We start from the raw sequence: 27984 nt of genomic DNA, 5'->3' as shown, positions 1-27984 counted from the left end.
CTGCAAGCGAGGATGACGGCTCGGAGGCTGCTGCAGGCGAGGATGAAGCTGGACCAGGTGGCAGCGTGGGAGCCGCAGGTGGTGAAGCAAGTGGTGGCTGAACGGTCTCCCCGGAACCGTCAGCAGGCATGAGGATGTGCTGGCTGGCTGGAGGGTGGAGGTGAAGTTCGTTAAGAATGAAATTCTGTGCGAGCGGGTGAAGAGAGTCCAGTAGCCAGGGGTGAGCGGAGATTAATTGCTGTAGCCTGGCTTCTACAGCACAGTGACGACCCAGCACCACGACATCTCTAGATTTATATGGCAAGCGAAACGACCCAGAGTACGATACAAAACATTACAACTGCCCAAAGAGAATGGTGGCTGGGGCCTACCATGTTTAAAAAAATACTATATCTCAGCAATGATCAGGGCAGTGTTGCACTGGTGTGATCCATCATATGTAGCAACATGGAAAGAAATTAAATGCAAAACAATACCTAATATGTATATGCAGGCAGTTCTAGCAGACAAAAATCTACAGGACTACATTTTCAAAATAAGAAATCCTTGGGTAAAAGCCACACTTGGGGTTTGGAAAAATGTGGTAAAAGAAAATTAGCTGGAGAAGGATATAAAAAAATTAAAATGGCGTGCATGTGATTCAGAGTTTACACCAAATCAAATAGACCCTAGTTTTAAAAATTGGATAGAAAAAGGAATTACATCGATATGTGGTATTGTAAAGGAAGATGAAATTATGAGTTTCCAAACTTTGAAGCAAACATTTCATCTAGAAAACCAAGACCACTATAGATATCTACAGTTAAGAAACGTTTATACTCGAAACATTAAAAACAAAATACCCACTGCAACGAGGCCACTTATTCAACTCTTTGTAAATGCTTGTAAGTCGGAAATTAAGAAAGGTGTAATCTCACAAATATACAAAAGTCTTCATGATCTCAGCAATTATTCAACGAAGTATATAAAAGAAAGATGGGAGAAAGAGGGAGGTTTGGCGATTACAGAAGAAGAATGGCAAAATATTTTTGTTTCTTTTGTTCTGCTGGAAATATTTTGCTTTTTTTTTCATTACCCCAGCTTTAAAGACGCATTATGATGATGGAAGCAGTGAACGTTGGATGAACTGTGGCTATGAAACAGCACACCATTACCATATATTTTGGGATTGTAAGAATATTAAGAGCTACTGGAGAGAAGTCCATAAAGTGATGCAAGACATCTTCGGTACATATTTACCCTTTGATTTCAAATCCATATTTTTTGGATAAATACCCTCAGACATAAAGAGTATGGATAAATACTTACTTGGTGTGCTGATAGCTCCAAGTAAAAAGGCACTCAACAAAAGATGGCTAACACAGGATCCACCAACATTGAACAGCTGGATTGATGTAACTTTTGAGATTTATAAGATGTAAAAGATTACTTTTTTAGTGAATTTTGAGTATGACAAATTTGTAAAATGGCTTTGCTATGTGAGTTCTGTAAGGTCAGATATTGCTGATATTGATCATTGAAGGAATGGTTGTCTGAATTTTTGTTTGTTTTTTACAACAACATGTACTAATGCTATGTCACCATCTGCTCCTGTTCCAGTACTGCACATGCGTAAAACACAAGACGATTCGACCTGCCTAATTTCTGTCTGCCGTTTATTCACTTTCCGGCTCTTTGAAACGTTGCGGCAAAATGTTGAGGAAAAGCACCAAGTTTTTTAAATGGACTAACAATGAGGTGGAGTTGTTGCTGCAAGTAACACAAAAGTACAAAGTTGCAAAGGTGAGTGAAAATTAAAGAATTTGAAGAAAAGCTATCTGAAGCATGTATAAACTGATATCCACACTGCAACGCGAAAGCACAGTTTTCAAATGTATGCATTTTCCTTGAGTGAAAACGCTGTCTCAGTCTGAACGAGAGGCCAAAACAGTTTCCTCACATCTGCTTTATGAATATGAAGAGTTGTAGTGGGATAATGTGGTGTGAGATCCTCATAGGTCTGGGGTAAGGAGGGGTGTGCTGTGGGTGAAGTCTTTGATGGTGGTGATGGCTCTTTGAGTGGGGAGTCGGGGAGATGGGGGAATGAGTGTCCAAAGTGTCTCTATTTTGGGGAGGTGTGAAGGCTGCTTGAGGGCAGACAGTTACCGGTAACATCTTTTAGAACATGGGAAAAACATACCGACATTTACAGACACCTTGTTTTATTACACTTACATCCCAGTAGCACAGCAGACAGTTTAAAGCCTTACGTTAAAATCACTACTACTCATATATTTAAATTTGTTATGTTTACAGCATGTGTTGCTTAAAAGGCAAAATTCAGTAAGCAGCATCAGAAATAGTGATGTGTCATTTGTAAACAAGCTGGCTCTTAAGAGACAATTCTTTGTAGCAAACAACAAGAGTCAAATCTTCAGTTGCTTCTCCTCTACTTTGCTGAGAATCCATGGAGGCCAACCGCAACTGCAGGACTCTATTTTGCAAAGACAGACTTGGGTCATACAACTATATCAAAGATTGTAAGAGGAGAGACTTTCTAAAGACAGTGAGTGTTGTGGTTTGAGACGGAGATGCAAAATTGAAAAAACAAGTAACAATGGAAAAGGAGCAAGATCTGCTTTCCAATGTTACTGGAGACTGCAAAGCTGAGTGCAGAATTAGTAAAAATTTGGAGCCTGCTAAAATGATAACCCCCCCCCCCCCCCCTCCTTTTTTTTTTTTTAAATTTTCATTACAAAAGATTTCTAACTTTTGGTCCACACCTTACATCACGTGTACCATGCTCTTGTAGTAGCAAATGCAAAAAATAAGTCTTTTATAAAAGACTAAATAAAAAATTGCTTCCCAACACGCACACACACACACACACACACACACACACACACTATCCATTCATAATTGTTAAATTAGGTTTTACAGCTCAGAATGAATAAATAGTCCTTGGGGAGTCATAAGAACCAGCTCCTTTAAGTTAGCCAAGCCAAAAGAGTTATGAAAAGAGCTGGACCTCCTATCACTTATCAGAAATGGGTACACACACACACACAAACAGAACACTTCTATTTTGTGTATGTAGAAAAAGTTTCAGAGTTAAAATTAAGTTTCAATTCAACTCCGTTTCAATAACTTGAAGACACTTAAATGTTGTCAAAAATGTCAAAGGTTCAAAGTACTACTCATTAAGCAATTTAATATTTTCTATTTTTATTTAACTAAAACACTAAATCTCTATTGTCCTGTCACATGAACTGCAGATCCTCAAGGTATTGCTATTTGATCCGTGGAGCTGTGCGAAGTTCCCTTCTGCTTCAAATTCTCCACCATCATCCCGGTCCCCAAGAAACCCACCATTACAGGAATGAATGATCACAGACCTGTCGCCTTGACGTCTGTGGTCATGAAATCCTTTGAACGACTGGTGTTAGCCCATCTGAAAGACATTACAGGCCACCAGTTGGACCCCCTGCAGTTTGCCTGCCGGGCAAACAGGTCGGTGGATGATGCAGTGAACATGGGGCTGCATTATATCCTGCAACACCTCGACCGCCCGGGAACTTATGCCAGGGTCCTGTTTGTGGACTTTAGTCCAGCGTGTCACCAGCTACCTGTCAGTGGATCACCACACAGCAAAATCTCCAGTGTTAAATTAACACTAGAGAGTGTCTATATGTGTCCACAGTGTTAAATATAACACTGATGAGTGTTAAATGAACACTTTTGACAGTGTTATATTTTTAAAAGTAACTAGTCAGTTTTAAAGATTTACAATGACTAACACTGAGCAGTGCTGATTTTCTAACCCTGGAAAAAAACTCAAAATGTTAGAAATATTCCAGTGTTAGAATTTTTTTTTAAATATGACAAGCATAATATGTTCTCTTTGCTTCGTTTTCTTAAGAAAATGATATGTTTTCTATATTTTTTATTTTATTTTCACTTTACGCTCAAATTGGGTAATATATTGATAACTGAACTGAACTCCATTATCAATATATTACCAAGTTTGGTTATGCCTAAAATACTAATAAAATAATAATTAATATCAGAATGTTTGTAGTTTGTAGTGAAACCAATTAGAATATTCTCTTCCACTAATAGTCATCAGAGCAAAGACCTTTTGTGGCTCTGATTCCTTTTGCTTCTGACTACTCTAACAAAATACTCCCTTTGTCAGATCCACCAACTTGTCTCTGTTCAGTATTTCTCTATCACAATTCTTCTTTTTCTCATCCAGTGTCCATTGAGCATGCAACAGGTTTTGTTTTTCCATTACTAATTTGTCTCCACTGACTGAAGCTTGTCTCTGTTTTCCTACTGGTTCTTCCTTCTCTCCTGAAGTTCCCCGTTGAGTTGTTTTTTCTGATTCTCCAAGTTCTCCTTATTTTTTTTTTCCACTACAGCAACAACAGAAACAACAACAAGACATGTCAATCAAAAGATGAAATGCACAAATATGCAAATATTATTTACTCTTTGCAAATATGCAAGGAGTAAATGATATTGCAGTATAGTAAATTTTCTCTCGTAGCATTTTATTCCACTGTAAAACAATAAACCACATGAAAAACATTTTGGGTTTTTTTAAGCATTTATTAATGTCAACACCATTTAACTACAATATCATCAATTCACTTGTGTTAAATAAAATATAAGATATGGAGCTTTATGAATAAGTGAGCTGAGACTTAGGTGTATATTTCTTCATGACACCAACTATCAAACCACCTGCAATCAGTCCAGCAATTGTAAAACCCACCACCTTGGAAGTGTACACTGAACAGAAATAAGATATCTGGCATCAATGAAATCATGTATAGAAGACAGCCCAATTAATATTTAATGCAAATAGCTCTAATTATAAATATCTCAGTATACATGAACAAGTAAGCCAACCTCTGCTTATGTCGGACTCAGTTCAATTTAAGGTCAAAGTTCTCCAGTAAAATCATTTTTACTTCCACATTTGTGATGTCTAATCTTAGGTAATCTTAGTGTTTGAAGATTTAAGTTGCCTTTGGTGCACTTATGACAAACTTGATGGCATGATAGAGAAAATAAATTCTGCCTTATCAGACTACTGTTACACCCCTTGTACTTTATAAGGTTCAATGTTCATTTCATCTGTAAATAATATATGTACTGAGGAGTGTAAAATGGCTAACAGCAGAGGGCAGAGTGGAACTAAGAAAAAGTGAAGGGAGAGGAAAACAGCCTTTACTGAATGTTATAATGCAGAGGAATGAAGAATAGTTCTGGATAGTTTTTTTTTTTTTTTATCATGGATTTAATCTGCTATGTAATCAGTTACATCCCCCATTAGTCCAAGTATCTTTGTTTTGAAATGCTTGAGCTGGAACTCTAAAAACAAACAAACAAACAAAAAGGACAATAATGAATGAATTATTTAATTAATTAAATAATTTTACTCTCCAAAACAGTAGCAAATAGCCAGAGAATGTGTCATATCTGAGACATTTAACATTATTAGTGTATAGCACTAATATCTATTTCTACTTACAAGTTACACCATCAGCATCAGCAATACATTAAACAGGAAGAGGAAGTCCCAACCTACATCCTGCCTTTGTTGTATTTCAGTCTAATGTTCTCACAGTCAACAGCAAGAGATTATGGAGGCTGCAGCTCTCAGTATTCGACTTTGTAAGTACTGATTCTACCAATTAATTAATTAATATATTAATCAATACCAATTAATTCTACCAATTAATCATTCAATAGCAATCGTATATGTCTGATGCACAAAATTCCATTTGTCTCTTTAGTCATTGCTGTTTTAGTCCTGATGGCTGCACAAGCTGACCACAGTAACTTTGCTGGTGAGTAAGAAGCAGTTACTTGATATAGCTGATATAAACTGAAATTTAAGATTTCAACTACTTTCAAAACTGTTTGAAGCTCTGAAACTGTAGTCTTTAATGGTCTGCCTTTTTTAACACAAGCAGATCCTGCCTAGAAAGTAATGTCACTGCCTTTGGAGTTTTATTTTTTTTATTTTGTAATACTAACACATTTTGAAAGATTTTTTTCTTGTTTTAAGAACAGATAATTCATTTAATTGCTTTCCTTCTTCATATCTCTGTCTCAGGTGCAGTTTTTGCTCGCATTGTTCCAGACAGCCTTCAGTTCTTTGAATATGATAATGTCTCTGTACATTGTGAGGAAGATAACAGCATCAGTGAATGGACTGTGAAGTGGAAATCCCATAAAATAGCAAATGCTTCCCTCACATTGAATATATCAGCATCACCCTGCACAATTTCTCCCATCTTTGAAAAACACAGTGGAGAATACTGGTGTGAAAATGAAGAGGGAGAACGAAGTGAGGTTTTGAACATTTCTATCACTGGTATGTTGGGTGACTATATGCTTTATTTATATTTATATGTTACTAACCTTACTAATGTCCACTGACAATATATGGCAACATTTCTTTAAAATATCCCCTTATAAGGGGACAATCAAGATGAATATGAAGCACATTATTTATACTCAACAATGCACTAATACTCAATATTATCTGTTAACAAGAGATTACAAAAGTAGATAAGGGTACAGAGTAAAACCTATTACCCAGCAGAGTCTATAATACAAGGCTGAACCTACTATAGTTGTTTTTAGCACTTTTCATAAAAATGTAATTTTCCATAGTCGGATGTTTACTAAAATATGTAAAAAATTAACTGATAAAATATATTTTCATCACACTTCCCAGCTGGTTTTGTAATCTTGGAAAGTCCAACCATCCCCGTGAAGGTGGGAAATGAGGTGACCTTTAATTGTACAAACAAGAAAACTCAGTCAGAACACATAACTGACTTCTACAAAGATGGTGTTTCTCTCGGGACCTGGTATCAAAGCAGCATGACCATCAAAAATGTCTCCAAGTCAGATGAAGGACTCTACAAGTGCAGCATATCTGGAGCTGGAGAATCACCAGAGAGTTGGCTAGCTGTTATAAAACAAAGCAAAGGTGATTTAGATCATATATATATATATATATATATATATATATATATATATATATATATATATATATTAGGGGTGCAACGATACACAAAATTCACGGTTCGGTTCGATACTTTGGTGACACGGTTCGATATTTTTTTGATACAAAAAAAAATGTTCATGCCTTTTTAATTTATCATTTATTAAAATTATAAATATATATTTTAACTCAAAAGTACAGTTTTTAAATTTAATGTTGCTGAAACAACAAAATAAAAAAAATAAATCTATCTGATCGAGAAATCACTCATCTTTGGAAAAGAGTTTATTACAGAGAAATTGCTCTTTCCAAAATAAAAGCTATACTATACGCTTCTTCTGGGCTATATTCTTAGCAGCATATTAAACATATCAGGTCCCCATAAGGAGAATCATGTGCTAACGGCTGTCTAAATGACTCGGGTAAAGTTTGTAGCATGCGTGCTTGTTGTTTTTGTCTGCTTCCACTTGTCTTTGCACTAGGATGCTGTCGGAGTAAATGTGCAGTCATATTCATTGTGTTCCCACTAGTGCTGTCAGCGTTAAACTCATTAAAATGACATTAACGCCATAACACGGCAAATCTCCGTTAACAAGTTACCACGGATCACCCCGTGCGTGGGGCTAGACGGTGTCAACACATTAACAAGCTAACTGTGCTAACGCACTAGTTCCCACAAATTGAGCATTGCGTGGCACATCTGACATACTGTTATACTTTTGTGCATGACACACTTACCATCAGGGTCATGCTTCACATGAAGACCAAGACAGTTCCAAACGCCAGATCTGAATGAGGGTGGGGGAGGTTCAATTTCGGGTAGCGTTGAGGTAGTTGCCATGTTGCAACGAGCTTAGCTTCTGTCTTGCTAGCTTGCGCTGCGCTCAGTGAATCTGCACTCGACAGTGCATCCTAGGCAGAGTAGTCGAACGCAGATCCACTGAGCGCTCAACACAGACAGCATCGTCAGAAGAAAAGTTGATAAAATAAATAAAAAATGTTGTATTGTTCGATACATATGCGTACTGAACCGAAAGCACTGCATCTAACGGTTCAATATCAATACGAGTATTGTTGCACCCCTAATATATATACATATATATATATCCCTGTTTTGTTTGTTTTAATTTGTATTTTTCTTAAATTGCTTTAATATCTTCAATGTAGCCTTTCCAGTGCCTCACAAAGAGACTGATCTTTCACAAAGTCCCCTCCCTAAAAAGGGCATTCTGCTCTGGACTGTTATCTGTGTTTTGCTGGTCGATCTGTTGTTTTTCTTGGTGGGCCTGCTTCTTCAAAACAAATGCAAAGGTACAGAAACCATGTCTCCCAGAAAGTAGACAGATATAAATAGACTGTTCATTCATTTTAATTTCCTAATATGTCAGGTATTAGGTATAATTATTATTATCAGACTTATTTACCAGATAAGTAAACTGTCCTATTAAAAGAATGCAACACAGGATTATGTTTTGCTTTTGTTGTAGTTTTTTTTTAAATGTTTTAGCTTCTGATTGATTACTGTTGATTATTAGACATCATTGCATTAACATTCCCTAACATTTCCCTTGCTCTCTTTCCTACTGATTGATTTTTTTTCTTGGGTTTTTCAGTATCAGCCTGTTTTTCATCACTACAAGGGTCACGCTCATGTGAAGACAACACAGGTGAGAAACTGCATCCTTGTTCAGTGGACACAAAATAAAACAAAATAAAATAACAAAATAAAAATAAAATAAAGTCTCAGTCATTGGATGTTCAGTTTGTGGTTAAAATCATGCAAACAGATGAATGACCCACAGGGTCATTCTCTAAAACATCAGATAAATCTGAACAAAGGTCCCACATGACTACCTCAGAATGAGCTGATTTCCTCCCAGAGTAAGTTTAACATGTACAGTGCATCCTGAAAGTATTAACAGCGCTTTACTTGTTCCACATTGTGTCATGTTACAGCCGTATTTCAAAATGGATTACATTCACTTTCACCTCAAAATTCTACACCCAATACTCCATAATGACAAAGAGACAAAGTGTAATAAAAAACAAAAATATAACAGGTCTGTAGACAGGTCTTGTTTGTAGACCTTAAAGACAAGTTTGTATCCAAGCACAGATGTACAGAAGGGTACAGAAAAAAAAATCTCCAGCACCTAAGGTGCCAGTGAGCACAGTGGCCACCATCATTCGTAAAATAGAAAAGGTTTGGAATTACAAGGGCTCATCCTAGCCCTGGCCAGTTTGAGCAATCAGGGTAGAAGGGCTTTAATCAGGGATTTTACTGCTCAGTAAAAGGCACACGAATGCCCATCTAGAGTTTGTCAAAGAGGAGGGACTCTCAGACCATGAGAATCAAAATGATTTGGTTTGATCTGAACCAGGTACTGCTCATTACCTTGCCACTGCCATGCCTTCAGTGAAGCAAGGGAGTCACTTCATCATGATGTGATGATGTTTGCCCGAGTGGGTACTCACGTCGGGTCGAGGAGGAGGTGTCGCTGTGGTGTTTGGAAGCCGGTTTTACTGTCGCACAGTGTTGGTCGGACATTTTTCATCCTTTGATCTACAGCTGGTTAGAATCGGAAATAAAGATCCATTTTACTGCGCTGTAGTGTATCGTCCACCTGGCCTAAACAGTATGTTTTTAAAGGAGTTCAGTGACTTTTTATCCTCGACTTTGAAGCTGTCCAGACTGGTTATAATCGGGGAGTTTTAATATACACGTTGATGATGACTCTGACCTCTTTGCCAGAGGTTTCCTTAGCGTCATGGATTCTGTTCATTTTACTCAGCATGTGTCTGGTCCCACACACAGCAAAGGACACACACTGGACCTTGTTTTTACTTTAGGTATAAACATTGATTTTATTTGTACTGAGGACATTTTTATTTCGGACCGTCATTGTATTCTTTTTAACCTGTCCTTTCATCTGTCCCTCTCTCCTATTCGACATGTGGTTAGCTCTCGCATCTTAAATTTTTTGTATTTAAAGTTTTGAGGGATAAGCCTCTTAAATTTCTCTAACTAGAAATATATGTTAAAATAAATGATTTTCAATTTTTTTGTAGTTTATTACACTTTGCTGCAAGAAATTTAAGAGGCTTATCCCTCAAAACTGTAAATACAAAAAAGTTGCACAAAATAGTTTTCCACCACAGGAAATTTATTTTGAGTGTCTTCATAGTTTTATTTTTGAAATACACCAATTTTTATATACTGCAGGAAAAACGAAAATAAATATTATACTGCAAATTTGCAAAAAAGCAGCATATGCATCAAAATAAACTATTTCCAGCAGTGCAATATGAGTTCTAAGCATCCCAGAAACGACACAGAAAGTCATAAAGTCAAAGATAACTTTTAAAAACTCCAGTATAGGCTCATGAGGCTATATGGTAAAAAAAACTACATTTCTGCGAAATGACGTCACTTCCGGTTTCGAGCAGGTAATGGCGGACATGCAAAAGTTCGCGCTGACGTCTATTCCAACGTAGGAAGTGTTATGAACAGCTGATCGGATCGGCAAAGCGTGTTTCTGGAATATTATGTTTTTGTTGCTGCAAGTGCTTTTTATGCAGTTTTTGCAAAGCTATATGTGGAAGGAAACTGTGACCTAGGACAAGCTGATGGCTTAAGATGTAAGTACAACTCCTCCGGTTTCATATGCAAAAAAAATTATTGCGCTAGCTTACGTGGTTGCAGAGCTACCGGGATTTAAAAATAGTTATGCAAAACAGAGCGTGCCCGCTCCCACCAGTTTTAAAGGGTTAAAGGGTTAAGCCCCATGATGTTTCCAAGCTACAGATTTTGCATAAATGCATAGACTCCATTAGAGGTTGGATGGCTGGAAACTTTCTTCAACTAAATGGGGAGAAGACTGAAGTTCTTGTTTGTGCTCCTAAAAATTTGGTACCAAGTGTTATGGAAAACTTGGGTCCACTTGCTACATTTGCCAAACCGTCTATCAGGAACCTTGGTGTTACTACTGACTCAGCCCTGACTTTGGATGCCCATGTAAAATCTCTGGTTCGCTCCTGTTTTTATCACTTGAGAAACATTGCTAAGCTGAGTCCTATTGTATCGCGCTCCGAATTAGAAATTGTCATTCATGCATTTGTTTCATCTTGTCTGGATTATTGTAATTCTTTGTTTACTTGTCTGTAAGTTGTTCAGAACGCTGCTGCAAAGCTTCTGACCAAGTCCTCCAAGTACTCCCATGTCACACCCCTGCTGATTCAGCTGCACTGGCTCCCCGTTAAATTCAGAATCCACTTTAAGGTTTTGACCTTGACTTTCAGGGCTCTGCATAGACAAGCACCAACATATGTAAGTGAACTTTTACATCCATACATTCCCAGCAGGTCCCTGAGGTCATGTGACCAGGGCTTGCTGGTTTTCCAACACACGAGGCTGAAAACAAAAGGCGACAAAGCTTTTGTAACTGTGGCACCAGATTGTGGAACTCTCTCCCTTTGAGCCTGAGATCTGTGGACTCCGTGGTCGCTTTTAAAAAAAACAGCTAAAAACTAATCTTTTTAAACTTGCTTTTGGTTGATTTTTATTTTTAGGTTTTAGCTTCTGTGAAGCACTTTGTGATTTTTATCTAGAAAGGTGCTTTATAAATAAAATTTTACTTACTTTACTTACTTGAGGAAAAAAATTAATGCAGCAATGTACAGAGATGTCCTTGGTGATAACCTGCACCAGAGCGCTCAAGCCAAAGAAAGGGAAAAGGTTTATCTTCCAATAGATTCAAGATTCAAGATTTTTATTTTCCAATGTGCACACAGGACTGACAGTCCATGCACATTGGAATTCTTGTGCAGAGCTTTCCAGGTCACGTCACACTTTTAACAGTATAAAGACAGAGCAGCTAAAAAAGAAAGATAGAAATAAAGTAAGAAGTGGCGCAATCATATTATTTGCTATATACATTTAAAAAAAACTGTACAGAGAGTGTTGTAATACACTTCTAGTATTGCACTCATAATATTGCAAATTTTTCACAGATCTGTTACGCAAGTCTGTTGTGAGTATATTGCACATTAGTTTGTGAACCGATCATACATTCAAAATGAGGTAAAGTAGTGCTGTTTTATTTTAAGTGTTCTGTGTTTTTTGTTTGCCATCAGTCTGACTGTGGCGTATTCAGTGTTGTGTGAATATTTCAGTGTTTGTGTTTTGCCATGAATCTGACAGTTGCGGGGAAGAAGCTGTTGAAAAACCTTGTTCTGTGTGTGATGATTCTGTCCGCTCTGTTGTGTCTCAGATTGTATATGCAGTTTTTGTGTCTGAGCAGAGAGTGAGCTGGATGGTGTGAGTCCCTGATAATTCTCTCTGCTCATTTTTGGCAGTGTTGCGCCTACAGAAGGTCCATGGAAGGAAGTTTTGTTCCTATAATCCTCTCCACAGACTTTATGACTCTTTGCAGAGCCTTCCTCTCTGTCTGTGTGGTGTTTCCATACCAGACAGTGATACCTGTGGTGAGGATGCTCTCTATCAGTCCTCTGTAGGCCTGGGTGAAAGGGCGGATGGTTCATACTGGCTTTCCTGAGCAGCCAAATGAAATAAAGCCTTTGCTGGGCTTTTTTTCACTGTTGCTGTGGTGTTGAGAGTCCAGCTCAGGTCTGATGCAACCTGCAGTCCCAGGAATCTGTGGCCGTTGGCCCTCTCCACCTCTGTCACTTTGATGATAAGAGGCTGCAGGGGAGGGAGGTTCTTCCTGAAGTCCAGTATTAATTCCTTGGTCTTGTCCTTGTTGAGGATGAGGTAGTTTTTTTCCCCTCACCATAGACAAGAACGTTGTCTACTAGAGACCTGTACCCAGACTCGCCCCCCCTTGATATGGCAGCCTCGCTTCTGTCAGTCTGCCCCAGGGCAGCTGTGGTTACAACCGTAGCTTGCCTCCACCAGTGTGTGAATGCGAGAGTAAATGAATAGTGGCATTGTAAAGCGCTATATAAATCCAATCCATTATTATTATTACAAGGTCATTAAGATAAGATGGGGCCTGATTATTTAAGACCTTGTATGTGAGGAGCAGGATTTTGAATTCTGGATTTTACAGGAAGCCAATGAAGGGAAGCTAAAAAAGGATAAATATGCTCTCTCTTTCTAGTACTTGTCAGTTCTCTTGCTGCAGCATTTTGGATTAACTGAAGGTTTTTTTGGACATCCTGATAATAATGAATTGCAGTAGTCCAGCCTGGAAGTAATAAATGCATGAACTAGTTTTTCAGCGTCACTCTTTTTTTTCTTTTTTTTTGTGTCCCGTTTGGATTTTTCAGCGTCACTCTGAGACAGGATATTTCTAACTTTAGAGATGTTGCGCAAATGGAAGAAAGCAGTCTTACATATTTGTTTAATATGTGCGTTGAAGGACATATCCTGGTCAAAAATGACTCACAGCGTTACTGGAGGCCAAGGTAATGCCATCCAGAGTAAGAATCTGGTTAGATACCATATTTCTAAGATTTACAGGGCCGAGTACAATAACCTCAGTTTTATCTGAATTAAGAAGCAGAAAGTTAGCGGCCATCCAGGTCTTTATGTCTTTAAGACATTCCTGCAGTTTAACTAATATTTAAGATCAAAGAATTAATTAATGGCAGGATTTCTTTGAGCAGTTTTGTAGGAATGGGGTCTAAAAGACACGTTGATGGTTTGGAGGAAGTAATTATTGAAGTTAACTCAGAAAGATCAATTGGAGAAAAAGAGTCTAACTTAACATCAATGGTACTAAGAGTAGCTGTAGATAATATTACATCTGTAGGATGATTATTGGTAATTTTTTCTCTAATGATAAAACATTTTATTTGTGAAGAAGTTCATGAAGTCATTACTAGTTAACGTTAAAGGGATGGTTGGCTCAAAAGAGCTCTGACTTTTTGTCAGCCTGGCTACAGTGCTGAAGAGAAACTCGGGGTTGTTCTTATTTTTCTTCAATCAGTGATCAATAGTAAGATGTTCTGGCTTTGTGGAGGGCTTTCTTATAAAGCAGCAAACTATTTCTCCAGGCTAAATGATGATCCTCTAAATTTGTGACACGCCATTTCCTCTCCAGCTTACGAGTCATCTGCTTTAGGGTATGTGTTTGAGAATTATACAATGGAGTCAGGTACTTCTGATTAGAGGCCTTATTTTTCACAGGAGCTACAGTATCATAACAGCTGGTTTATTCTCCTACCTTCGATTTCTCTAGTGTACCTCTTCAAGAGGCTGGCCAAGGTTGTGAGTCGTTGCTTGGCAGTTTCCAAAGCCAGGTATGGATATCTCGCTGTACTTCTTAGGCATCTTCTTTGTTGCACCTTTCTGCAGCTCTGATAGTTGGCTAACCTCCCTCAGTGCTACCTTGATCTTAGCCTCTAGCCTCCTTCTCCATGGAGGGTACTGCCCCTTGTGGTTGTTCAATTTGTAGCCCAGCATCTCACTGATCACTGCTGCTGTAGTGTAGATCAGCTTGTTAGTCTTGGTAATGGTGGCTGTAGGTATCATCCGTAGTGCTGCATTAACATCATCTAGCAGACCTTCTGAGGGTACTTCATGTAGTCTTGGTAACCGGCTACGGGGGGTCTAGGTTTCAAGCTTGGCCATGATCCTCTTTCAGGTCAGTTCCTCTCGCCATCAACGATCCTTCTTCTATCGCACTTGGGGCTTGGTAGCGAATCTCAGGTCACCCTCCTGACCTGGCGTCCTGGCTCCCCTTTGCCGTAGCATTTGTGTTGTACCTCGTCAATCTCTAGCTGTGAGAGCAGTCCCTTCTTTCGAATATCAGATTCTCTAAGGTTGTAACATGACAAAATGTGGTACAAGTGAAGTGCTGTGAATACTTCCCAGACACTGTATATAATGAAGCCATAAGCATTTTATTTTTCATGCTTTCAATATCAAGTACATCGTGGTGGGTCAAAATCTGGCACTTTTTGAATCACATTTAATTCACATTTATTCAGTTATTTTGAGCCCCTTTAACTCACATCCCTAAGCTCACATCCTGCTTATGTAATTTTTTTTAGATTTTTCATTTGTCAAGTGTCCCTGACACAGAAAATACATGATAACAGAAAAATGAAACAAAAGCATACAATTTTTAGAAATGTTGGTATTAAGTGAACATTATTATTTAAAGTATTTCTATATCATATCCATTTAACAATTTAGTAATGACAAATATCTTTTAATTGTAGTTCAATGATTAGATGCACCGGAAGCACTATAATGCATAATGATAATACAATACAATACATACTGCATCCATGAAATGCATGTTAAAAACTCCACATTACATCCTCATAACAACCCCACCCTCTTTTTTTTTTTAACATTTCAGTCTTGGAAGAGGAGCACACACAAGTGTCATATGGCGTGGTAGAGAAAGGTAACCTTTATGAGTCACTGATATTTTGTTAGGGTTTTTAAGAATTAATGTACATAAATGATAGCATGTGAGAAAACTCTTTCAAAGTTTTGTATTATCTTGTTAGATGGAAACAATTGAATTGCCATTGATCGCAACCACAACTACTGCTTTGTATGCATCTATCGAGCTTTATATAAAATGATTACTTAACACAGGTGAGAAATATACAGAGAAAATTTATAGAGAAAAAATAGATTTTGAATTTGATACATGTTTCCAAAACAGAACTGGAAGTATCCAGGGAAGACATTGAGACTGTCATCTATTCTTCAGTGAATTGAGGCTCATGCATCCACCCATCCTTTCCTGCTTATCCACTGTTGCCAACTCTTCAGTAAGGAAAATCGCTATTGGCTGTCCTAAAAGTCGCTAGAAGTCACTAAATGATGACATCATTTAGTGACTTTATTTGCATAATTGGTCATGCTTATGTAAGTGTAACCTACATTGTAGGAGAGAGAAATAACACTGTGGAAGAGACATAAAGTAAGTAAAAAACACCCTAAATGCATTTAGAATATATTTAGAACTACAAATTCAATTCTTTTAGCATTTTTTTATGTCACAATTCCAACCCAACTCCTTTATCCAGGCTTGGTACTAGTGATGGGTCGTTCGCGAACGAAATGGCTCTTAGAGCCGTCTCTTTGACGTGAACGACGCGAGCCGGCTCCTTATCGCGAGCCGTCACGTGGGTTTTTTTTCTTTTTCTTTCTCTCACTCTCTCTCTCTCTCGCACGTTTTTCCGCTTCACTTCGCACCTGTGCCTTGTGCTTTATGCTGGGCAGAGGGGGGAGGGGCGGTAGTTACACTCAGTAGCACAGGAACAGAGCCGGAGGGAGAGAGAGAGAAAGAGAGCCAGGGACAACAACGTCACATTAGAAAGGTATAGTAATCATCCACAACTATTTTCAGTTGCAGATGATAAAGGATTCAGAAAGTTTATTCATGCAGGCCCATATGACAGAGAATATGCATGTTCTTTTTGTTTTCATATTATAATTTATATTTAATTGTGTTGTGGTTTGCAGTGTTTTGTGTTGTTTTCACTTTAAATTTGTAAAAGGAAAAAGCTGAAAATTTAAATAGTTAAAAGTTGAAATGTGAATAGTTGATTTTTGTATTATATGATTTATTTATTACATTTTATGTGGAGTGAAAAAATAAAAGTATATTTACAGTGGCCCCTACAGACAAAGCACATACAAACTTCAAATCACGTACAAACTCTGAAGCACGTACAAACTCTAAAACACGTAAAAACACGTAAAAACTCCAAAACACGTACAAAAAACTCAGAAGCACATAAAAACTCAAAACACGTACAAAAGACAACAGAAGTGCTCCAGGATGCTGGGCGCAGTGTTGAGCTTTTGTTACCTCGTGGCTACACAAGCCAGCAAGTACCAACGACCGGATTTGGTGTGTGGTAGTAACAGGTAAATGAACTTTTTTTAAAATTATTTGAATATATATGAGTGCCTGTGTATAAATACACAAACAATACACACATGCTTTCAATTGTGTAATTTAAGTGATCTAGTAGCTCTGCTTTGGAAGTTCAGTTCATGCTAGAAATGTGTTTTGGAGTTTGTACGTGTTTTGTCTCTAGGGGCCACCGCATATATTTATATATAAACATATACAAATAAAACCACTTTTTTTACGTTAGTAATTCCTTTTGTGCATAATTTTATATTATTGTTAATAATAAATTAATTAAAGCAACAAAACAACCTGAAGAGCCGGTTCGGAGCCGAAAGAGCCGGCTCTTTTTAGTGAGCCGAACCGAAAGAGCCGGATCTCTAAAAAGAGCCAGAAATCCCATCACTACTTGGTACTGGCAAAAGTGACCTGAAATAGTCACTCTGGTGGACTTACTTTTTGTGTGTGTGTGTGTTTTTAAGTAGTTTTAAACCTTGTGATCCACAAAAAGTGAGAGTAAAAGAAGAACTGACTGTGAGTACTGTGAGTACAACTTCAGTTAAGAAAAGTGTATTACAGTCAGAGTGGGAACAGCGGCTTTGCTCATTTGCAGTTTGGACACGTAGAGTTAACATCTCCTGCTCTGACAGCAGCTGGGGGTGACTGCTGCGTGACGATGATCCGCCACCTGTGAGTGCTTTGGCACGAGCGAGGTGCCCACAGCGGTGCTTGTTGAGAGTAAGAGCGATACGTGTCGAAAAGTGGTCATAAGTCTTCCTAATAACATCAGCAAAAGTCGCCAGATTTGTCGCTAGTCGCTTTTTAGAAAAAAAGTCGCTGAGGGGGTTTGAAAACTCGTTAAATATAGCGACAAAGTTGGCAAGTTGGCAACACTGTGCTTATCCATTATAGGGTCACTGGGGCTGGAGCCTATCTCAGTGTCATAGGACGGGAGGTGGTGTACACCTTGGACAGGTCGCCAGTCTGTCACAGGGTTAACACATAGAGTCAGACAACCATTCGTACTCACATTCACCCCTGTGGGGAATTTAGAAACATCAATTAACCTAACCCTACTAACTGACTTACTAAGGCCCATACATTTTTTATTTGCTGGACTTTCTTTTGCTAGACTATTAAACATTAAAAGTTCTTATGCTATTAACACAGATTTCTTTTTTTTTCTGTCTGAAATGGCACATCTACGTTCTTCTGTGTGTATTTTAAAATTTGTATTGTCTGCTTTTGTATTTTTTTTTTTTAAACTTTTAGCTTTTTTTTGTTTTTCTGCAGTCAGTGTAATTTGTAAAACCAAAACAATAAAGGAACAAAAAATAACACAATACCGTATTTTTCAGACCATAAAGCGCACCGGATTATAAGGCGTATTGTCGATGAATGGGTTCTGACTAACATGAGGATAGCCATTAATAAACTGCAACAACACGATTGTGGATGGATTATCTCAGTTGTTCTCCTGAATGAAGTTTGGTCCGTTTACAGCATCTTTCCATGCGATTTCATTTGTCCCCAACCATCAGGAAACCTCATGTTAACTTTTATCAAGTGGAAAAAAGTTAGCATTCATTCTCCAGCTTCACTATGTTTATGTTATGATAACTTAGCTGTGACGCTAGCAATCACGTAGCACATCATTATACACCAGCTAGCCCAACTTCAGTAATCCTATAAAAGTCACTGCTCTTTAGTTTTCTGTCTTCATTTCTGTTGGAAGTGATAGAAGAGCTGTACGTTTTAATTTAGCCAGTTGTTAACTCTCGGTGATGCTGCAGTGTTTGTTTGATTTTGGGACCTGAAGCGTAGTTTGGACCCTGATTACTCCGCGAGGCTCCTGACTAGGGTAGCCATAATGCTCCGACACTGCATAAAGCAGTACGGCTTCGTAGCTTACCAAAGTCAGACTAAATTGTTTTTTGACAGATTTTTGAGTGTGCCACATAAAATTGGTTCGAGGTCAGTAAGCACAACTAGAATTCATACATAAGGTGCACTGGATTATAAGGTGTACTGACGATTTTGAGAAAATTAAAGGATTTTAAGTTGGCCTTTAAGTTGTTGGACAACACTGAAGCCATAGGGATGTGCTTGGAGTGGACAGAAGTTAAATTTGCTTAAGATTAATTCCTGTGTACCCTAATGTCAGGAAATACAGAAAGTACAGAAACCAGTTGGAGAGCCAAGGATATTCAAGTTCTAACAGAAATAAAGTTGTACTCTCATTTCCTCAGGCTCTTCTAATTAGTTCTTCTATCTAAAACTACCATAATGAATGTGTGTTTCAGTGGCAAAGAGCAGATTGTGCCTATTATTACACATGCAAACATAGATTCATCACATCCCCCACCCACTGTCTCTATATTGGTCTCTGTCTTAGTCACGTTGTTGGTGTCAGTTGAACGACCTTGTGTTACTTGCTCAGTTTGTTACCACGTCTGAAGATGTTGTTCAAATAAACATAGATGCTGCTTCTTTTTAAATACATTTACTGTGGTTAGCAACCAACATAACAGCACACTGATGTTTTATGTTCCCGTTAACATATTAAACCACAGACATCTATTAAAAACACACCCTCAGTAATGCAGCACTGTGTATTTCTGAAAACCACACACTCAAATTAAGTTCAACTCAAGTTAACCGGAACATGAACTGACACTAAAAATTTCCATCGCTGTTATGATAGTTCAGTTAAGTATTTATTAAGCAATTATATTTTTACCATTTAGAATGAAAATGAAACACAGTGTTCTTCCTCTCCTTCCCCTTCCAGAGATGCAGCACATGAGCTTGTGTGAGTTTCTTTCTTAACTGAACATGACATTTTCAGATTTACTCGTAGTACTAGTAGGTATGCTTCAATTGTGCTTCAGTAAGAAACATTGTTATGTTTCCAATGTGATGCTCAGTTAGTTACCTGTTATGTTGTAAACTGTTTGGGTGTGCTTGTGAAAAATACATAATATAGTACTGACTGGACCTTGCAAACTTGTGGTCTCAAGTACACCCAACAGTGCTCAGTACACCCAACTATGAGGAAAAATCAGGAGGAATGTCTAACTCCAGCTTTTCAGGCAGATGAACCACTGGTGCACCTGACTCACACAGTCATTTATGCAATGCTCAACAAATTCTAGCATTATAGCTCATGGCTAGATTTCCCCATTTCACTGCAGCTAGCCAGTAATGAGAAACTACTTACTGATAAAGTCACACAACAGAGTACGCCCTTGTTTTCTTTTTTCTTTTCTTTTTGTTATAAAACCCATCGTTGGAGTCAGGTACAGTGCAAAAATGACTCCCTTAGACTGCTTTTGAGTTTTAGTTTCTTTGTTTTTCACTGAATCACTGGTTTTGTGTTCTTATGTATTTGACAATATTTTTACCTGCCAGTTGAAAAAACATTACTCCCCTTATGCTCAACCCTCTGCTGTAGCAGTAGCTTGATGTTGAAGTATGGTGACCACAACTTACAAACACCTGCATCTACATTTGAGTTTGATCATTGGATAATAAGCCATTTCCAAAAATATCTTTTTTCAAATTTTCAAGCTCTGAGTTGTTGGAATCAGCAGGAAATGCAGATCATACATTGTAAACTGGACTCAAATGCAGACAGGCACAGGTAGACTGCAGTGAACAAAAACTAAATGTTTAGTTGATTAAATAGCTGATGAAAGTACAACATAACAAAAAGAAAATAATACAAAAGGAAACAGTCTGACAATGGACAAAGGGAGACTAGGACAAACAAATATACAAACAAAGAACTGAAAGCTAGACCAAATACATGTCAGAATACATGAAGTATATATTAAACCATGAATCAACATAGAATATTCAAATAATCACTAGTAAGTTCAGAAACATAGATACGCTGGTTCAAATGACCCAGGACCAATGACTACTTATGACTCTTTGTTGCCCCCTAGTGTTTGATACATCTATATACTCTGAATTGCCCCCATGATATAAATAAAGTTATGTTGAAAAAAACCCCAAAACAGAACAAACATAGTTTAGGTCTATTTTAGTAGTAGTATGTTCAGCAGTGTGTTACTAAGGGGAATAACATTATTTGAGCACTTGCACAGTTAAAATTGTATTTATTGTACTGCTGTATTTTTATTCCACTCTGGTGCTATTGGACAGTATGTCATTAGTGTTAGATAATTTTATGAAGTAATGGTTTTTTCTAGTTAGGTCACCATTTTATTCATATGATCATGGTGCAATATGGGTGATGCATTTAATTACTTTCTTTAATTAATGCAAATATTCCATCTGCTTTAGGTTTTTCATTTCCTGAGTGGCTCATTGTTTCCTGTGATTCATTCACCACATCGGACTTCAGCACTGCCTCAAGCTTTTACAAGAAACTTGATGTTGTCAGAAAACAGTGTGGAAGGACTCGCATGGAAAACTCACCTGCCTGCCAGCTCCCCACTAGTCTTACTGTCAACCTTCCTCTCACTCAGAGGAAACCTTGGGCCTAAAATCTATAATTTCCACGCAAGACTTGTCCATCTTCCAATTTCACAAATTCAGCACAAATGTCAATTCAGCAGTTCACCTTAAACTCAGTTAACATCCTTCCCACCATTTGCAAAGCTCCTGGTTTAAATAAAACATTTCTGCCACTCGCTACTAGTATCTGACTTCAAAGTCCATCTCAACCACCATGACCTCATGAGTGTGGCTTGCATGTTATTTCTTGTTTTTTATGGCCATGATTCATTTTAGATTTTTGTAGATCATTCTGTTATATATTAAAGATACAGCTGTCTTTTTCTTAAGCCTGTGTTATGCTTAACCCCTTGACCCCTGCATGTAGAACTGGAGGTGTGCAGAAACTCCCTAATTGAGTGTCCTTTTTTATTTCTTAGGGTACTCAACTACGGTGGGACCCTGTATAAGTAGGGTCTGTTTCTTCTGTTCCAGTGAATTCCTTACTTCACTGCTGTGTGCTCTGTGTGGACTGAATTCCTTCTTGTACAAATAAAACTTTTAAAGGACAACTCCAGCAGATTTCCTTTATTTAGGCACTAAATTTCCACAGCATCAAAATTTATGTTGACATATATTGAAATGCATCACTTTACACTACTTCACCAAACAAATTCTAAATGTGGTAATTTGCAAATAGTGCATGAGCATTTCTTCATTCCTGCAAAAAAAATGATCACACTATTAATGTGATTGCTGTACTCTTTTTTTTTCTTCCTATGAGATCAGTGTACTGTCTTCACAAAAAGTTTGTTCGGAGTCTGTACTCTTTAAATCAGGACTGTCCACAGTTTCTATATATTGTAACATTTTCTCTATGCTTAGTACCAGTCTCTCAGATGCTGTCACTGTCTCATTCAGGCTCCATTTGCATTCTACGACTTTTTTTTGAAGATTTATAGATTGTGCACTGGAGGAGCCTTTATCTTGCTCCACTGAGTGGAGCTCCGTTTCACTGGCCTCCACCACTTCCTCAATTTTTATTAATTTCAGTTTAAATTTCTCTTTCTCCTCTTTCAATTCTTTCTTGTGTCCCATCAGTGTCCCCACCATGTTTTTATGCTCTTCCTCCTTCTTCTGTAATTCTTTTGTAAGTTTAATCATGTCATCCTTCATTTTTTGATTCTCTGTGTGGTCCAAGTTCTCTTGTTGTCGGGTCATAGTGGTTTCTGTTATCAAATAGACAAACAGGAAGTTTCACAGCTAATGCACTGATGCTTGAAAGTTTAACAGGACACACAAGAACAACGTAAATGTGACTTAATTTTAAAATCTCAGTAGGGCATTTAAATAATACATTTTAATTCAAATGTGTTTCAGTAACAAAAATGTTTTCAAAAAAATGGTAAAAACCCATCTGTATTTTTTATTGCTACTTTAACAAAACCTATAAACAGACATATGAAGACTTATACTGTCAATTTAACAAATCCAAGAAGGTTAAAACTAATACATTGATGACTTAACTTACTGTGTTTGTGTTTCCACACAGCAAAGATGAGTACAAGGACACTCATGACACAAGCAGTGAAACTGATGGCAATGCAAGCACCAGAGGTACATGGAGTCCCAAAAAAATCATCTGAAATGTGAGAAAAAGTTAGACTTATGAATATATACAAATATAGAAGCATACCCAAATCAAATGATTTTTTTACCTGGAACATGTATGTGTGTCTCTCTGCTCTGGTTGGTGTTCCTCTGTTGGACTCTGCAGGTGATGTTGTTACTGTGTCTCTTCTCCACAGTCACTCTGCTGCTGGCAGTATAGAGGTCATCAGGACCTCTGAGGGTCTCTGTAGGTCCAGCAGAGAGGAGGTTTCCATCAGCGTCCAACCACAGCAGCTCAGGCTCTGGATACCAGCCTGCAGACTCACACTGTAACACCACTCCACTTATGGATTGGTCAATCCCTGCTAACTTGACAACTGCCTGGGAAACACTCCCTGGTGAGCAAAATAAGCATCAATTGAAGGACAGAGTAATAATTATCATGTCAAACATGCAGTACTAATGGCTGGTTAAAGACATCTGAGTACACAGATAAAAAAGAAGAATAACAAGAATAACTTCTGCTTACCAACAACAAGCTGGACAGTAATCTCTTTATCCAAATCTGGAAAGTAACATCTGTATATTCCTTTGTCTGAGTGTTTTACTTTGGAGAGTTTCAGGGAAATATCTCCATGCTTCAGTTCAGTGATGTCCACTGATGTTCGTCCTTTGAAAGATGAATGCTGATTAACATGAAGGTCTTGACCTTCATGCCACACATGGACAAATCTGGGTTTAAGGTCAGGTCTTGCCCACTCAAAGGTCATACCAGAAGCATCTGAAGCCGGTTTCAGATGGCATGGCAAAATAATGTCATCACCCACCATCACAGTTACTGCCTGTGATGGACCAACTACCTGAATCTGACCTGCAAAAATGATTCCAGCAATGAGACCCTTACTTATCCAAACTTATTTTATACATTTTTTATTTATATGTAACAGCTAAACACAACAATTGTATGTTTTTTTTTTCAAACCCAATGCCAATCAGCATAACATGTTATGCTATCAGTGACAGTTAAAATCACCCATTACTAAAAATCACTCTAAAAAAGATGCAGTCTTTAGTCAAGTCTGATTATTTTGTTTTGTTTTCCCAAAGTTACCTTCACAACAGCATGTTAGGAGAAGCAGAACAGGAGCCTGATGAAAAATGAAACATGCGAATCTTGATGTAGGCTGCCCCTTACTTCGCTTTAGCACCATGATGTTCTGTGAAAAAATAAATAAATCATAAAAGTAAATAAATAAGCTATGTTCAGACTGTGTTGTCTTGTGAATATGTAAGAACTACTTCTAGATTGATTAATTTGCTGTGATCCAATATTCAACTTCTTTAATGCATGAAAGACAAAACAGATGTGTACTATTGTATGTATGTAAAAAAAATAATACAATAACTTTGGGATTCAGGAGAACAGGAGAGTGAAACAATCTGCCAGGGCTGCTTTACAGTCTTCTGAGCTAAGCTATTTCAAGTGTGCTGCATAAGATTGGTGCTAGGGGTCACATGCTGCCCTCTTGCTGTAATAATATCAGGCACATTTTTTAAAAATCTATTTGGCCTGCATCTGTTTGATTCATCTCTTTCTGCCATCGCTTACTGCATTGAATTTTGCAGATTGCAAGTTGGAGGTCAGTTACATAAACTGAGTACATTCTGAAACTAAATGTTATGGGCACAAATATTTTGAAAGCTGATATTTCCCACAGGTGGTCAACAGTGGAAATTACTATATCTATAAAGGTCTCTGTCATTGAAGTCATTGTAATATATATTCAGCAGCATGAACATTCATATGGTTTATGCATTTATACATACAATGGTATCGGATAGTGGTATAGAACCAAACACAAATTGACAATTTGTACTACAAGCCAAATGTTTTAACATACCCACCCATTCTTAAAAATCAGGACTTAGGATTTATTAAAATCAGGAAATGACCTTGTCAAAACAAAACCAACTTAAGTTAAAGATGAAGAACTTACATACAAATTAACAGCTCTAGCCACACAACCAATCATATGACTACAATTAGCCTACTAGTTTGTTTAAGTACGGTTGAACCTGGTAATGACAGTTTAAATTGAGTTGTTTATAGTACTCGGTCATAGAATGCAAATGTATGACTTCTGTTTCAATAACTCTCATACTCAACCTCAAAATGAATTAACCACTGTGTTATGCAGAAAAAATAATTGTAATATTCAAATTTCCTGAGTAACTCAATCATAAAATGCTGAATATCAAGCTGTCGGTTTTTAAAACAACTATTTAAACACGAAGACAGTGTGCCCCCCACCCATATCTACATGACAGCTAATCATCACCAAGTAATCTCAAAAGAAGATTTCATACCTGTTGTTGCTCTCAACACTTACTTCAGTGCAGTCAGTAAGTCAAAGTTCTAAAATAATGTACCTTGATCTAGGATTTATATAGATCAAGGTACATTATGGTTATCTCTGTCTCTAGTAATTATTGACTTGCAATACTCTGCCAGCTGATGATAATTAAAGACAAAGGCAAATAGAAGTGTTTAAGATGTGAGTATGAGTAGTTCAGAACCAATATTACATTGCTGTTGTAACTTTTCAGGGGGTAAAGGGTTACATCCTGGAAAGATCGCCAGTCTGTTGCAGACCTAACACACGGAGACAGACAACCATTTGCACAGACATTCACACCTATGGGCAATTTAGAATCACCCCACTGCTTTAATTGCATGTCTTCAGAAAGAGGGAAGTAACTGGAGTACTCGGACAGAACACAGATAAACATGGGGAGACCATGCAAACTCTACACAAAAGTAAAAGTTATTAATTCATTAATTGACCTGCACAAATTAAGCTACAAAAAAGTGACTGCCGATGCGCATTCCAACAGGAACTGGATTTAATAAAGTAGATAAATGAGAGTTAACACCAAGTGAAAGCGCCTGTGCAAATGGATTTACCTTCGAAACATACAGTGTTGTCTGTTTGTCAGTTAGAAAAAAACAACCCAAAAAAACCAAGCCAAAAACAAAATTGAAACCCAGTTGTAATTTATAGTGATCATACAAACCAAAACAGCTAATGAGTAGAAATTTGTTTTTATAAGAAAGGCAATCGATGCCTGTGCAGTGTGCGCAGCACTAGGCTGGTAAACCATTAACAGCTTGGTTTTTACAGTTTTTATTGGAGTTTTTTTTACAATACCCAGACATAAAATACAAATATGTGACTCTCAGACAACATAAAAATAAATTTACTCTTTCTTCATGCACAGAAATTGTAGATGATTGACCTGCCTTATGTTACAGTTAATTATTAATTCTGTTATTCCATTTTGTCACAAAGAAAGCTCAGTAGAGCTTCAATAATTGAGAAATGAGAATTTCATATTTAAAAACATTTGTCAAACACAAAGTCAGCGTGATCAGTGTGTTGTACATTATCAACTACTCAGTCACTATTACAAGTAGAGTCTCTGTTGTCTGTAGCATCTGTTTCACATCGAGCACAAAAGTTTTATATGTTTTCTCCTCATCATCTAGTTTCGATTTGACATTTAATAGGTCATCTTTTTCTTTCAAAAAGTCAGGTGTGTTTTCCACTTGTCGAAGCTTCATCTTGTTCTCATTTCTCCCGGTCTCTATTCTTTCAAGCTGCTGTGCAAGTTGATCTCTGTGTTTCTCAAGCTCCTTCTTTAGTTCCGTCAGGGTGTTAATCACTGCATTTTTCTTTTCCAAGCCTATCATCAATCCAACACAGAAACATGTTAAAAAAAACAACTTTTTTTCAAGTGTAACACACACAGATCACATAATTTTGAAGAAAATGTTTACATGAAGGTATAATTCAGGACTTTTTTCCAAACTCAGGGAAAGAAAACTCTTGAAGGGCAATATAGTAAATAAGCATCACACAAAGACAACAGGAAAGCCTATAACACTATTTACCATACAGAAAACTACACCTGTCTACAACTGCAGTTGGAAGTATGTACTAATAAACCCTCTTGATTAAGCTAAAGATGACATCACTTTTGGGGTAATTGTTGGTAAAGTGAATAATAAATCCATGTATACCATTTTTAAGACTAAAGTAACTAAAGTAGCATTTTCATAGCATTATCTTAGGACATTCCAAGACTCTGTATATCTGTTTTTCTAATTTTGACAACACGTTTTCAATATGTAGTTGCCTTTAATATAGTATCTCAAACAGATTCATCGCCATTCCATTTTTCTCTGCCATGTTATAACATCCACTACATAATGACTGCATAACACACATCAATATTATTGTTTGACATTTTAAAATCAGTAAGTTATAGGCATACATCCTTATACACACACATATAGCATATATAATTTTGTTACAGATTAATTAATTGTTTTTTTAATTAATTTTGTTGTTTTATGTATACTTACGCACACAGACACACATATACACGGATTTAGTAAATTCAACATAACTTTCACATCTAGAGATTAACATTTTTGCCCATTCTTCATTTCAAAATAGTTCAAGCTCAGCCAGATTGGATGGAGTGTGTCTGTGAACAACTATTTTCAAGTCTTGTCACAGACTTTGGACCATTCTGACACATGAATATATTCTTTGATCTAAATTATTCCATTGTAGCTTTTGATGTATGTTTAGTGTCACTGTCTGTTGGAAGGTGAATCTCCTTCCCAGTCTCAAGTCCCTTGCATCCAACTCCAATAGGATTGTGCTGTATTTAGCTCCATTCATCTTCCCATCAACTCTGACTAGCTTCCCTGTCCCTGCTGAAGAAAAGCATCCCCAGAGCATGATGCTGCCACCACCATGTTTCACAGCGGGGATGGTGTGTTCAGGGAAATGAGCAGTGTTACTTTTCCGCCACACTTAGCGCTTTGCCTTTAGTCCCAAAACTTTACCTTTGGTCTGGTCTGTCATGTTATGCTGTGCAGCAGGCAGGATGAAGGACCCAAACGCAGGACTCAATGAAATCCAAGGAATATCCCAGGGAGGCAGCTTTATTTAGCCGGTACAAAACCTCTATCATGAGATACAAGGA

The 27984-nt window shown here is 37.5% G+C and overlaps 2 protein-coding genes across 2 annotated transcripts in view; one reads left to right on the top strand and one right to left on the bottom strand.

Annotated features, from left to right (window-relative positions):
• The first annotated feature begins 12 nt into the window (after positions 1 to 12).
• LOC113015228 (Fc receptor-like protein 5) lies at positions 13 to 8346 on the top strand. The gene is made up of 5 exons (XM_026157178.1): positions 13 to 118; positions 5784 to 5837; positions 6107 to 6367; positions 6734 to 6991; positions 8174 to 8346. Exons 1-5 carry the CDS (start codon positions 13 to 15, stop codon positions 8344 to 8346), a joined length of 852 nt encoding a protein of 283 aa, XP_026012963.1.
• A 4023-nt stretch (positions 8347 to 12369) lies between these two features.
• LOC113015217 (butyrophilin-like protein 2) overlaps positions 12370 to 27984 on the bottom strand; it is an 81922-nt gene continuing 66307 nt past the window's right edge. Inside the window, exons 4-7 of the mRNA XM_026157173.1 lie at positions 23456 to 23797; positions 23034 to 23321; positions 12603 to 12790; positions 12370 to 12522 (exon numbers count right to left, since the gene is read on the bottom strand). Coding sequence (XP_026012958.1) covers positions 12370 to 12522; positions 12603 to 12790; positions 23034 to 23321; positions 23456 to 23797 — 971 coding nt within the window. The remainder of the gene's footprint in view (positions 12523 to 12602; positions 12791 to 23033; positions 23322 to 23455; positions 23798 to 27984) is intronic.

The sequence above is a fragment of the Astatotilapia calliptera genome, chromosome 3, assembly GCF_900246225.1.
Source record: "Astatotilapia calliptera chromosome 3, fAstCal1.2, whole genome shotgun sequence".
Classification (NCBI taxonomy): Eukaryota; Metazoa; Chordata; class Actinopteri; order Cichliformes; family Cichlidae; genus Astatotilapia; species Astatotilapia calliptera.
Note: the sequence above shows the minus strand (reverse complement) of the source record. Positions and strands in the feature narration are given on the sequence as shown.

Excerpts from the sequence above, each read along its gene's own strand:
- LOC113015228 (XM_026157178.1), top strand. The coding sequence starts at position 13 with ATGACGGCTCGGAGGCTGCTGCAGGCGAGGATGAAGCTGGACCAGGTG. Across the intron at positions 119-5,783 it reads TGAACGGTCTCCCCGGAACC|TCATTGCTGTTTTAGTCCTG; the intron begins GTCAGCAGGCAT and ends TTGTCTCTTTAG. Across the intron at positions 6,368-6,733 it reads TTTGAACATTTCTATCACTG|CTGGTTTTGTAATCTTGGAA; the intron begins GTATGTTGGGTG and ends CACACTTCCCAG.